Source organism: Anser cygnoides, chromosome 12 (genome assembly GCF_040182565.1).
Source record: "Anser cygnoides isolate HZ-2024a breed goose chromosome 12, Taihu_goose_T2T_genome, whole genome shotgun sequence".
Taxonomy (NCBI): Eukaryota; Metazoa; Chordata; class Aves; order Anseriformes; family Anatidae; genus Anser; species Anser cygnoides.
The window spans coordinates 1,130,346-1,143,578 of record NC_089884.1 but is presented as its reverse complement, the minus strand read 5'-3'; the positions used below and the strand labels follow the sequence as shown (position 1 = coordinate 1,143,578).

The following is a 13,233-nucleotide window of genomic DNA, read 5'->3' as shown; positions in this document are numbered from 1 at the left end:
CGCAACCATTAAAAACCCCAAGGCTGCTCCGGTACAGGAGGTGTCCGTGCTGGTTTCTGACTCGGCCTGGACACAGCTCCCCAGTTGGCTGTGGTACTGGGGGCGAAGCGTGGCTGTTTGTACCCACCGCGGAGGCAGCTGCCTTCTCCAGAGCGCCGTGCAGGTCCTTTGCGCACGGGAGCGCTGTTTGATGTTTGCTCTGTTTATATGCAGAGCAGTGTTTATTTTCATGGGCTTGGTGATGGATGCTGGCACACTGGCTCGCAGGCAGGATGGAAAGAAAAGGGTCATTCTTCGCTCCTCAGCTATTTCCACGCTGTCCCCTCGAGGGAAACTGCTTGATCAGGGCTTCTCTTTCTTCTCCTGAACAAATGTCATCTTGGGATTTGCTGCTAATCTTGGTGGCGGGGTGTGAAATTCCACAGCCCTCTGTGCAAAGAGAAAACACAGCCCCGAGGTCCCTGGCTGAGCGCTGGTGCCGTGGGTGCCCAGCTCGCCGCCACAATCCCCGTTTGTTTTGTGGTGGCCGCAGGGGGCTCTTTTATGGCGCGAAGCGGTCTGGTGTGTGCTCCGGGGAGGCTCGGGCCGCTGAGCCACGTCGGGGGCTGCGATCCGGCCGTGGCCTGAGAAACTTCGCTGTCGCTTGTCACCAGCCTGTGCAAACCCAACGGCTGACCGCCGTGGTGCGGTGTGCCTCCTTTGCTCGGTCACGTCCAAAACCCCCAGCTCAGCTAGCGGCGGGCACGAGCGTCCCCGAGGGTGGGCAGCAGGCGCACCTCTGGCTCGCTCAGCCCCGTTTCCCTTGTGGGCACTGAGCAGGGCGTTGGGTCACGGGGACAAACTGGTCACACGGATTCAGGGTTTCAGAGCCGAGCTCCGTGCTGCTGTGCGGCTGTTTGGGGTGACGGGTGTGCCTCCAGGTGCTGGTACACGTGCACTGTCCCCAGTCCTGGCACTGCACTGCCGGGGGGGATACGGGGTGCAGGGACACGGCCATCTCCTCCTGCCCTGTCGCAGAGGCGGGGAGCGGGGGCAGTGGGAGCTGAGCCCTCGCGGCACCGGGGCTCTCCCGGCCTCCTGCAGCCGGAGCCGGGTGTCAGGGCGGGCTCTGCCTCCCTCCCCTTCGGCTGCCTTCTCGCCCACCGGGTGACACCGGGACCGGCACCACCGCGGCTCCTGGGGCCTCGTGCTGGGCTCCTGGGTTCCGCACCGGGGCCGGAAGTGAGCGTGGGCGACGTGCCCAGCCCAGCCAGGCGGAGGGGGCTCTGCCTTGGCAGAAAGGGGCAGCTGGGGGGCTGCTGTCACCCCGCCGACACTGCTGCCCGTGGCCCAGCAGGGGCGGTGGGGCAGCAGCCGGGGGGGCCGACAGAAGGGGGTGGCAGGGCTCGTGCCCCCCACCGGGGAGGGGGCTGCCCCTGCCCGCCGTCTCCTCCCCATTGGCACCGCTGCCAGAGCCTGTTCCCATCCGTGCTCTGCCTTGTTTTTTCCCCGCTCCTATTTTAAGAGCGTGTTCCCAGTCCGGCCGCTGTCACGTGGCCCCGCTGGGTTTGTTTCCACGCGTCTATTAAAAGACAATGCCCAGATGGGAGCGCTCGTAGGAGGGCTGGGCTGGGCGGCAGGCGGGCTAATTCAGGCTTGGTAACCCTGTGCGGCCGGCTGGCAGCACGGACACATCCTGTTTTGGTTTCTAAAAACTCTCTGGGCAGCTCTTAGCTCATCTGCACCGAGAAGGGCAGGGACGGGACCCATCCCCTGCCTCAGCACCGCTCCCCGCGGGGAGCTGGGTCCCAAAACCCAGGCCGGGTGCTGTGCCATCGCTGACCCAGGGCTGCGAGCACCCCACCAGCAGCGCCCCGGCCCTGCCAGCCGGGCAGGAAGGCGTCGAGGGAGCCGCGTGAGGAGCTGCCCACCCGGGAGAGGTGGCTGATCGGGGTGGCCTCGGCAGCTCCTGGCTCCTGGGCTGCTCTGCTGGGCTGCCCGCTCTGTCCCTGGCCCTTATCTGATCTATTTTCAACAGTCGTCTTCTGCTTTCCCATGTCTCCTCCCGATCCCAGCCCTTCCTCTGCCCGGTGTCATTGTGAGCCGCTCCCCAAGGAGCAGCTGGGAGGAACCGAGGGCTCGCTGGAGCTGGCGCGGGTGGCGTGAGCGGTGCTGTGCCCTGCCCTTGCCAAGCTGCCGTCCCCTCCCAGCTCCGCGCGGCCCTGGGATGGGGACAGTTTGCAGGTTTTGCCCTTTTAAGGCAAGAAGTTGGCTGGAGCAAAGCGAGTCCTGATCCCTGTGGTCCTCGCCCTCTGTGCCGCAGCTGCTGCGCTGTGTGGAGCAGGGGTGGCCCCAGCTCTGCCTCCTGCCCCCTGCCCTCGGCATGGGGGAAGGAAGCTCGCTCTTTTGCCACCCTAACTGGGCAGCAAGTGCCGAGAAGCCCCCGTTGGAGCTTTGCCGCAGTCAGCACCATCCCTTTCCTGACGTTTGTGCCCAACGTGATGCCCTGCTGTCGGTTTTCCCCGTCCCCTTGCTGAGCATCCCTGCGAGAGGGGTCGGGCTCTTGCCGCGATGATTCCCCCTGCCGCCTGTCTCAGCTCTTTGCTCCCTGCTTGCCCGGAGCCCGCGGCCGTCCTGGCAGCATCCTCAGAAGCGAGCTGTTGCTCTGCCCCACCTGCGAGCCTCGCGGCTGCCCTCGAGGGGGTTTCGCTGAGCGCCTGCCGTGGTGCCCGCTGCAGAAGGCGCTGCTGTATGGTCGCTACCGCGGGTGTGGAAGGAGCGGCCTGCAGGGGCTGCACGGGGCTGCCAGCAGTGCCCGGGGCTCATCCTCAGCACGTGGGGCGCCTGCGGCGAGCAGCAGCGCACAGCAGCAAGGGCTGCTCCAAGGCTTCTCCTCCTTGGGACCCTGACGCCGCTGGGTGGGCCGGCAGGGGCTGTCTGCAGGCTTAGGCGGCTGGGGGAGCGGTGCTGGGGGCTCAGGGCAGGGACGCGCGGCCGCTTCCCAGCGTTTCTGTCCCTCTTCCCCGAGCTGGGCTGGGAGAGGAGCACCGCGGCATCGGGGCGGAAAGACGGGAGCAGGTTTTCCCTCGGAGGCCCGCCTGTGTCTCACCGCCCTGTTTTTTCCCCTGCAGGACGCACCGGCACGCAGCTGCAGCAGCCCGGCAAGGCGCGGGGAGTGGGGAGCAAAGTCCCAGCGCCAGGAGCCGGCACCGGCAGCCGGCCAAGAGCCAGGTGCCCGCGAGCACGATGAACGGCACGGCCAACGGCACGGGTGAGTGGGCTCAGGGAGCCCTGCTCCGGCCCTGCGGTTACAGGTGTGGGGCGCACGGGGCTCGGGGCTGCGTTAGCGGGAGAAAATGCGTTTCTGCTGAAATAAAGGGTCTTGTAGCGCCCGGGAACTTCCTCCCCGCAAAGGAGCTCTTGATTTCGTTTTGGTAAGCTGGGCAGCTCCACCGAGCTCCCTGGTGGGACCTGTTCTGCCTTGAATAATTCCTGTGGCTCTGCTCTGGGTTCTCCCTGATGTAAAACGAGCGCATTCAGCAGCTTTAAAGGGTCCTGGAAGAGCTGTGCCACGAATGCCACGGTGAGAACAGCCCCCACAGCTGGCTGGACCTTTCCCTGAGTTGTGAGCTTTCAGCTGAATTCGCCCATCAGCCTGCAGAGAAAATAATTTTGAACTCTACCCATTGAAGTGGGGAAGAGCAGTGGTCTACCAAGCAGCAGAAACCCACCTCCCAAAAGCGTGCTCGGTGGTGCCAGGGAGTATTTCAGGAAGTTTCTCTTGTCTTTTCTTGGGCTTGTCCACAAAGCCGTAAATACCTCATGAAGCAGGGACTGGGCCTGGTGAGCGTGTGGCTATGAGCCGTGAGCAATTCATGAGCTTTTCTTCTCCGGCTCTGCTGGAGCTGGTCGAGCAGCGCCGGGTGGAGCTGGGGGAAGCCCCCCAGGAAGCTCTGGGGCTCTGTCCTGGCACGTGCTTGGGGTGGGCTCGCAGGAGGTCCGGGCGCCCCACGTCCTGGGCGAGCCCAGCAGTCACGGTGCTGTAGGGCTGGAGGTGGGCAGCAAAAGCGACACTGCTACCGCAGGCGTTTCCTACGCCCCTACACGGTGATTTTGGTTTTGTTTTTTCCAAACAGCACTGTCCTTTCTTTTGCTTTTGTCAGAGACCTGGAAGGAAAAGCAGCGGGCTTTGTTTCGGGTAGGAGAAAATGTTTTGTTCAACCCAGGAGGAGGATTTTTTTTTTTCCACTTCATTGGAAAAACCTGGAGCACTGTAATTTGAATTTTGCCAAAATCCATTTTGGGAGGGAGGTGGAGGAGTGGAGGGCTGGAGCGGAATGTGACGTTTCAGCCGCCGCTTGCAGCCCGTGCCGCCCGCCCCGAGCTGCGGCTTGTCCCAGCCCTGGTGCCCGCGGCGCCCCCCCGGCCTTGCCCTGGGGCTGAGGGCAGCGTTTCGTTCTGCAGGCACAGCTCTGCTCCTTGGCTTTGCTTGCCTCAAACTGCATCTCCCTGGCCCTGCCCCAGCCCGCCCGGTGCCTTTACGGCTGTGCTGCCCTCGCTGCTGTTTACCATCACCAGCTCTGCCCCGAGTCCTGCCGGCGAGGATTTTACGCTTGGGGCTGGGGTTAGTGCTGGCCGCCCCGCGTAGCCTCCAGCGCGCCTCCAGAAGCCTTGTCCTCCTCCCTAGCTCTGCGCTCCGCCGGTGTTACCGCGCGCGGCTGGGGAGCGACTGCAAGAGCTTCCCCATCACGTCAGCTGCTCCCGGCTGTAACTTCACCCGAGGGTAAAAGGAAATGATTTTGTGGCGTTTTCTCTGCCGCCGTGTTGTCCGGCCCCTGCTGCGCTCTCCCTGCAGTCCTTCCTTATCAGGTGAACTTTGGATCAGCTTCTCCCCTGTTTTGACCGGGCCTGAGATCCGTCCAATCTCAGCGTAGTCGCCGGGGTCATCCCGCAGGTTCTCTGAAAAATTGGCACGAGGTGTCTGGAGCTTCTAAAATTCCCCCTTCTGAGGCTGGCTGGAAATGAGTACTGGTCAGAGACCTCCAGCAAGTCGTGGGGACTGATGGAAGTTCTCGTGAGCCTGCTGGCCTGGAAGCCATCGCCCGTAGGTGCTGCCTGAGAGGCTCCCTTCGTGCCCGATGCTGTGCAGCAGGATTGCTGTGGTGCAGGAGGATGTTGGCCTGCTTCCCTCAGCCTGCCTCACCTGTAGTGTCTGTGCTTCTTCAGTCTCCCGCTTGTGGGGTTTGTACTGTTGTGAGGGGTTTTGCTACGACACTTCTACATACCTGGGCTTGTAGAGAGACTTCTCCTGCAGTTTTCTGCGTTCCTTAACTCTAACTTGTGGAGCTTTGTCTGCGTCCCTTTTTTCTGTTATTTGTTGCTGTTTTGTTTTTAATTCTCTCGTGTTGCCACTGAAGCTAGGATGCCTTGTGGCAGAATTCATCCTCTTCTGTACCGTCAAGCCTTGTGTTTTTGGCTAGCTTATGTATATCATCAAACAAAATCTGTCGTTTTTTTGGTCTGCATTTTCCTCCTGATCAGTTTTCATTGTAACTTTCTGTCTCTTCCCCTTCCCTTCTCAAACGTTCAGTGGAATCCAGCAACATTTAGCTCCTTGCAGTGCCTGGGGGGACGCTGCCAGCAGCCCCTGAGCTCCTTGCTACCTGCGCTCGCGTCAGGTCTGCATCAAGCAGCAGAAGGGGTGCTGAGCACAAACACGAGGCAGCATCTGATTTTGTCTCGAGACAAAAGGTGGAGGCAGGGGAGGGGCTCAGGGGGATCTGACCGCTGGGTGATCAGAGCCCTGTGGTCGTGGTCGGGTGGTGTCTGCTGCTGCCGGCACGTGCGCTGGCTGCGGGGCTGCCTGGGGCAGAGCAGCCGAGCCCCGGTACCCGTTCGTGGTGCTGACGCCTCTGCTCTGTGCCCTTGCAGTGAACGGGGATGTGACGGGTGCTGCAGACATCGAAGAGGAAAGGCCGGCTGCGGGAGCGACCACGCCGGCTCCGGTGGCGTCGAGCGTGGCGGATGGCTCCGTGGCTCCTGCGCTGAGCAGCTCCGGGGAGGCAGAGGAGGCAGCGCCCGGCTCCAGCACCCCGCAGGCCCGGGCAGCGGTGCTGGCCCTGGATGCTCTGCCCCCGGGGTAAGCAGCTCTGCGTCCTGCTTTGTTCCTTTCCTCCTCGTGGCCGAGAGCCTCAGGGGAGGCTTGGGAGGGAGGCGCAGCCCTGGGAAAGGACGGTGTGTGGGCGGCTGGGGGACACGAGCAAGCGGGGGCACTGCTCTGCGCTGGAAGAGGAGGGTGTCGGGGATGGGGCTGCGCTGCACCACGAGTCAGGGGTCTCAGCACGGGGCTTGGGGGAGGACAGGCAGGGGAAGGCATCTCCAGGCAGAGCAGAAGCAGGGCGTGCTGCTAGGGGAGGCAGAAGCATCCAGTGCATGTGCAGGAGGACCTGCTGTCTGCCAGTCAGTGAGGAGAAAATGTGAGAGAGAGAATGAGCGTGGATTTCTGGGGAGCTCCACGTGAAAGGCACGAACATCAGAGAAGGAAGCACTACGTGAACAGCACTATGTGAACACCTTGGAGGCAATGGCCACAGTTGCAGGGAGGTGGGCAGGATCCTCCCACAGCTTGTCTGTCTTGCCTGCTCCTTGTTTCAAGGTGGCACAACCAAACAGCCCCAAATACATCAGAAACGTCCTGGGCTTTCCTGGTGTCACCAGGAAGGAGGGAGAGAATTGTCACCAGGTGTGGCCCCGGGTTGTTCTCCGGTGATGTTAGTGAGAAACGAGAGCCTCAGAGCCCTCTGCGTGGTGGGAGGTGCAGCCACGTGCTGCAGGGATGCCCGGGGTGAGGATCCCCTCTGCTCTGCATCCTCCTGGGTGCAGGGAAGGAGTCGGGAGCGGAGCTGGGCTGGCTGAGCAGGGCTGCGGGCAGCCGGGGGCGAGGCTGAGCCCCCCGCCCCGCGTTTCAGACACCTTTCACTGCAGGCTGCAAGGGGAGAGCAGTGCGAGGGGGGCTGAGAACGGCTTGTGTTTCGTATGAAGGGAGCTGTTTATTTTCCTTTGGCTAAGCCAATGCCTGGAAGGTCAGGGCCTCGCTGGTGTGTCAGTCACAGGTAATTAGGGTTAACGGCTCAGTGTGCCTTTATGCGGGGTGTGTGAGGGTTACTGTTCTCGGGCCTGGGCGCTTCCTGTTTCCAGGCAGCTGGAAAAGTCCAGTGCTCTGAAAAAGGTCTTTATTCCAGCTCGTGCCCCTCTCTGCACCTACCAGACAGGCGGGAGGGCTCCTTCTCCCTAACTCTGCCTGTCCAAGGTGGAAGGAGGCTGCCTTTGGCACCTTGAATTCCCCTCCCTGCCTCTCCTGCCCATGGGATCTGTATCGGGGAAGGGAGCAGCAGCATCTCGCGTGTGCTGTCCCAGTTACGTGCTTGTGCCGGGCTGGCCGGCGCAGCTGCTGACCTGCTCTGTCGGGTGGAGGCCGAGCAGCGAGGTCTGCGAGGTGATGGGGGCAGAGAGCTGGGTCTGGCCGTGTTCCCCCACCGTGAGCCTTCCCCTGGGAGCGGCCGGAGTCGTCTGCCTTGGCTAAACAGAGCCTGCAGCAGGGCTGAGGCACGGGGACGTGTAGATGAGCTGCTGGGCATCTCCCGGGACCTGATCTGGAGACGCCGCTTCGTGGCTGGCTCGCCACCAGGGTGTTGCTCTGACTGGCGGTTTGGGGCCCGGCGCGGGAGGTGGGGATGCGGCTGGCTGGCTCAGAGCAGGCAGCGATGCCTCAGGCAGGAGGGATGCAGCCACAGCCAGGCCGCTGCAGCGCCGTGCGGGACAGCCCCTCGCTGGCCCAGCTCCTGCGTGCTGTGAGCAACCCTCGGGTCCCCTGCAGAGCTGCCTCCTGCTCCGCTGCTGGGGAGCCGTCGTGTCGCTCTCCCCTCTGAGAAGCCTCCAGAAACGTGTTTTTTTCTGCAGACTCATTCTCTGAGCGTCTCCTTCTGTCCGTGGGAGCACTCCTGCTCTGCTGCTGGAGGGGCAGGAGCGGCTCCGAGCCCGGCGGTCGGGGTCGCCATGCGCCCATGCTGCCCGCTCCAGCAGCCCAGCACGGCCGGGTTCACGTGGGGATTCGGAGCTATTTGTTGTGCTCAGAGAGCTGCCTCTGAACGTCTGCACCAGGTGTGGTGGGCACAGAGGCATCTCACATACAACTGGGAGTCTGTTTTGGGGGCCGGAGGATGCTGGACGGTGTCCTGAATAATTCCAGCCCTGGCGGTGCCCAGAGCCCTCCTTAACCCCTCCCGGCCGGTGCGGCGCGCATTTCTTCCCAGGTCTGGGGAGCGTCTGCGATGCCAGAGCAGCTCAAAGCCTCCAGCACAGGGTCCTGGCTCTCCCGTGGGGTGCCCGAGCTGGCCGATAGCGACGGGGGCCACGAGAGCCGCTGGCTCCTGCATCTGGTTCCTATCAGCGATGATCCCGCGCGGGGACAGGCGGCCGTTGCCGCGCTGTGTACACAGCCCCGTCTCGCGCGCACAAAGGGGCGCATTATGCTGCCTGGCAGAAGGCACGGGGCTGTGGTTTCTTACATAAGGAGGGCGTTTTGTTTGGACTGCAGGGTTGCCTCGGCCCTGCCGCTTCGCACCGGCCGTGGCTCCCCGCGCGCACCGCTCGCCTCTCCCGCAGCGGTGCCGGCACGCCACGCACGCCGCGCTGGTGGTGGCTGCATGCTGGGGCGAGAGCTCACCCAGCGGGGCTCTGCTAACCCGCTCGGTAGGCGGTGCGTGGGGAGCTCGGAGAGGCCGAGGTGACCTGGGGAGCTGCCGAGGTGACCTGGGCAGCCGCGGGCTGTCCTGAGCGCCGCGTGTCCCAGGCTGTTGTGTCAGCGATGGTGACAGCGCGCGCAGCGTGCTGCCTGCGGTTACCGCTGGTGGCAGTGAAACGCCGGGTTGCAGGGCAGGGCAGCACGCGGCAGATTTACCTTTCAGAGCTCCAAGGAGCACGTGAGCTTGTGGCCTGTTCATGGGGGTGTGACACGGGGACAGTGGCCACCAGTCGCTGCCACCACCAGCAGCAATCCTCAGTCCTGCACGGCTCCCTGCAGTCGTGGTGGCGCCCAGCAGGTAGCTGTGAGGGCTCCAGACTCCCCCTGCCTTGGAGGAGCCCTCATGGTGCCATTTCTCATCGCCGTAGCCCAGAATTAGTACCTGGGGGCTTGAACCTCTTGTCATAAGGGATTTCCAAGTCCTCAGAGTCCACTCTGTTGGGGAAGCCCATGGGGAGGCAGCCAGCGGCCCCGCGTACGTGGGGCAGCCTCTGCCTGGTGACTCGGGGACAGTTCGGGTCCTCAGCTGCTGGGGTTGGAAATGCTGCTGAAACCCCGGGTGGTCGCAGCAGCGCACGGTGACGGCTCCTGGAGCAGATGTTGCTGAGCAGATGTTGCTACTTGGTGTGAATCTGACCCTGGGGGGGCTCAAGGGTGCGCAGGGGCGGTGCAGAGCCTGGCGCTGGGCACTGGTGCTTGCAGCATCACTGTCACGAGCGCCAGGCGCCAGCCGTGTTCATTCAGCTGCTGTCCCGGAGTTGCACCAGAAGCTAGTATGTTAATTTCCTAGGGTTTTTGTGATGATTAATTGAGACCGAAGGCTGACTGGGAGGGAGACCCGGGGGAGCAGGAGTGTGGCAGCAGAGCCCTTGATCTGTCAGCAGCCGCGCACTCGCCCTCTGCCGCGGAGGAAAGGACGAAGCGCGGCGCTCTGCGGAGGCTTCGCGTTTGCCAGGGCGCAAACCTGGATGAATGACTGGAGGCAAAGGAGGGGTTCGGTGCCGCCGTGTAACACCAGGCCTCCCCATCGCGCCCGCTCCCCCGAGGGGCCGCCTCCCAGCCCAGCGCCGGGTGGACGCGGCGCTCCTGAGAGGTGTCTGTCAGCGGCCAGCGGCACGGCTGCCAAGGAAAAATCCCAGCCCAAACTCAAAGGCTCCCCTTTAAAGATGTAGTAAGAGAAGCTAAACAAAAACTACATCAGAAACTCGCAGGGCATGAAACTGACCCTGAGTGAAATCTTACACCGACCCTCCTCCTTTCTGAGGGGATCAGGAATTTACGGCCCGAGTTCGGCCCGTTCTCAGCGCGCAGGCTGCTGCAGCGCCTCGACGGGCTTTGTGCAGCAAGCCCGGTACCTGCTGCCCGTACCTGCCGTCGGGCTGGTTTAAATAAAGCCTGAAGCACTGTGGCTGAGCCATGCTGGGAGGGTTACTGACCCCCCAGCTGCAGCTCTCTGGATGTTCTCGCTCAGAAGGTGACCGGTAATTGCTCGCTGCTCCGTGGGGGAGGCTGCTGGGCGCGGGGCAGCAGCCCAGGGAGGCTGTTGGGGCTGGGCTGTAGATGTAGAAAATATGCTCCATGTCCCCTCCTGCTGGAGCCACGCACGGTGAGGTCCGACGCCGGGGGGCAGCCGGCTTTGGGGGCTGCACCTCTGCCGGGGTTCGGTCCCGGTGCCAGCCCTTACCAACCGTCCCATAATTGTCTTTTCCAGGTGGGAGCAGCGGGAGCTACCCAACGGCAGAGTCTACTACGTGGACCATAACAACAAGACCACCACGTGGGAACGACCGCTGCCTCCGGGGTAAGGGGCCGCGGGCAGGCGGTGCCTCGTGCTCACCGCCTTCGTGTAGCCGGCGCTCGGGAGCCTGCAAGAGAGGGGAGGTGGGGTGGTGGGAGGAAGGTCTCCTCATTCCTGAGGAGAAATGGGCTGAGATGCAGGAGCGTTAACCGGCCTGAAAGCACGCCCTGTGTCCTCTGGAGGCCTTTTCTTCAGAAACGATGAAAAGAGCTTTCTATCTGTTGTGCCGTGACCTCCGTTAGGGGATTATTTTCTTAACCAGTCTGTGGAAATCGGGGAGCAGTGGAGCAGCAGCGGAACCATTTGCAGGCAGTGAGCCTTTGAGATGGGCGCCTGCAAAGGCCCCGGGAGGACGAGGAGCAGGGAGGGGATAGGCCTCGTGTCACCTGGAAAAACGGATGCTTCTTGAATTGGGATGACATGGGAGGGCTGAACTGGTGAGCAGGAGCAGGCACGCGCCGTGTGCCCCAAACCCGGAGCTGGACCTTGGCCTCTCACAGGGGCCCCTCACCTTCCTGGCAGCCACATCGGGTCTGCTCGTTCTCCAGCAGATGCTGCTCAGCTCCGAGAGCTGCAGGAAGAGCCCTGCAGAACTCGTGTGCGGGGAGGCCCTTCTTTCACCAGCAGGAGTAAACGGTCCTCAGGTCACGGAGGCTGTGTGTACCCCTCGGGGTCCGTGCGCTTTCCAGAAGCCTGTTGAATTCTCACCTCTTCCTTGTGCTGCAGAAGGAGCAGTCAGCACAGGCATACTGTTGTTGTTCTCCAGGCTGTTTGTTCAAGGCTGGAATGAGCGAAGCGTGCTCTAACAGCCGGTGTAACGTGTGAGTGTGAAATGCAAGCCCAGCCTGTTTTCCTCCGCAGGAGCCTCCGAGTTCCTGTGGTCACCCAGTGCCTTCAGCCAGGCTGTGATCTCTGCAGCCTTCCCTCCCGCTTTCTGATCCCCCTAGCAGCTTAAAATCCCTCTGGTGTTAAGGGGGAGGCTGTTACCTGGAAGGTGGCTTTGGGAGTACCCCGGGCGTGCTCCTATCCTGCTACGCAGGTCTCCGCCGCAGTGCTGCTGTCGGAGGCTGGCTCTCTCGAGGCATCCTGGTGTCACCTCTCGGCACATCCCAGCCGCGTGGGGAGCTGCTTCAGGTCCTCACAGGCTTTTGTGTTCCCTAGTGGTGGAGCTTACCTTGTCCGAGGGAACCCTTCAGCCATGAAATTGGTTGTCCTGGCGTTGGGAGCAGAGCCCTCGTGCTGAAGGGTGGTGCTTAAGCTTGTGAGAGCGAGTGTCTGGGGTCAGCCTGTGGCAGTACGAAATGAAAGTCAGTCCCCATAGGTGAACCAGGGCCCCAGCAGCTCTGCCTGCCTCCGTTGGAGGACTATCAGCTGCTTTTTTTGCTGTGTTTCTGGAGGCCATCGAGCCTGTGAAGCGCTTCTGAGAGCCAGAGCTTGGTCATGAATCCTCCGCTGAGCCACTGCATGCAGAGCTCGAGGGGGACTTTGGCAGCGGGCTGAGTGCCTCGCGGCCCAAGCGAGGCTCCTCAGTTGTGCTTTCAGCACGTGCTGGGGCAGCAGCTCAGTGTGCTCAAGCTGTGGCTGCAGGTCCAGGGCCCTGGAGCCAGCCCTCAGGCGAGGGCAGTGGGAGATTGCTCAGCGCCGGATCCTGTCGGGTGCTCTCTGCCATTCCTCCCAGCCTTCCCGGGGCTCTGCTGTCCCCCTGCCTTCACACCCGCGTTAGTACTGGGATGGTGCCTGAGCTGAGCCCGGGGTGGAACCTCTTTGGGCTCGTTGTCACAATGTCTTTTGGTGCTGTGGTGGTCAGGTCGGGCTGTCTGGGGCAGCCGCTGATCTCCTGAGGGGCTTTTGAGCAGCCTGGTGCCGTGCGTTCGGGCTCTGAGCAGCAGGGGAAGGAGCGCTGGGCGGAGCAGGGTGGTGGCGTGCACACCACTTTGGTGTGGAGTCCCTCGGATATGGAAGGGGTCAGGCCCTAAAGCACTGAAACCAGGGCTGGAAGGTCCCAGCGAGCCCCTGTCCCGAGGGAGGACAGTCAGTGACACCTTCCCGTGGTGCTTCCAGGTGGGAGAAGCGCGTGGACCCGAGGGGCCGGTACTACTACGTGGACCACAACACCCGGACCACCACGTGGCAGCGCCCCACAGCCGAGTACGTCAGGAACTACGAGCAGTGGCAGTCCCAGCGAAACCAGCTCCAAGGAGCCATGCAGCAGTTCAGCCAAAGATTCCTGTACCAGGTAAGAGTTGGGGGCCGCGGCAGGAGCTGCACCCAGGGCGGGCACGGCGAGGGCTGCCAAGGCACCCGGAACGAGTGCTGCCGGGCTCTGCAAGCTCCCTGCTGCTGCTTCCCTCGCTTCTTCCCCCTGTTCATGGTTTGGGTGAGCGCCCTCTGATGAGCAGGGCTGTGCCGATGGCCAGCATGCGGCAAACTGAGCCCCTCTGGAGCCTTTCCAGCTCCTGGGCAGCGATGTCCCCATGCTCTGGTGTCAGCCAGCCCTGTGCCTCGTGGGGCTTTACCGCAGTGTGAAACCCTGCTCTTGGCAGGGCCGGAGAGCTCTGGGGGCAGGTGCAGAGCTGATGTGCAGCACAGGGCGTCCAGCTTCTCGCTGACGCTTTGCACCTCTCTGAGGCCTCCCAGCACCATGCAGAAGCAC

At 62.8% G+C, this 13,233-nt stretch overlaps 1 protein-coding gene across 1 annotated transcript in view; it reads left to right on the top strand.

Moving 5' to 3' along the window:
• Window positions 1–13,233, top strand: part of WWP2 (WW domain containing E3 ubiquitin protein ligase 2) — a 36,004-nt gene that overhangs the window by 10,520 nt on the left and 12,251 nt on the right. Inside the window, exons 7-10 of the mRNA XM_067004549.1 lie at window positions 3,111–3,250; window positions 5,911–6,118; window positions 10,494–10,583; window positions 12,642–12,816. Coding sequence (XP_066860650.1) covers window positions 3,111–3,250; window positions 5,911–6,118; window positions 10,494–10,583; window positions 12,642–12,816 — 613 coding nt within the window. The remainder of the gene's footprint in view (window positions 1–3,110; window positions 3,251–5,910; window positions 6,119–10,493; window positions 10,584–12,641; window positions 12,817–13,233) is intronic.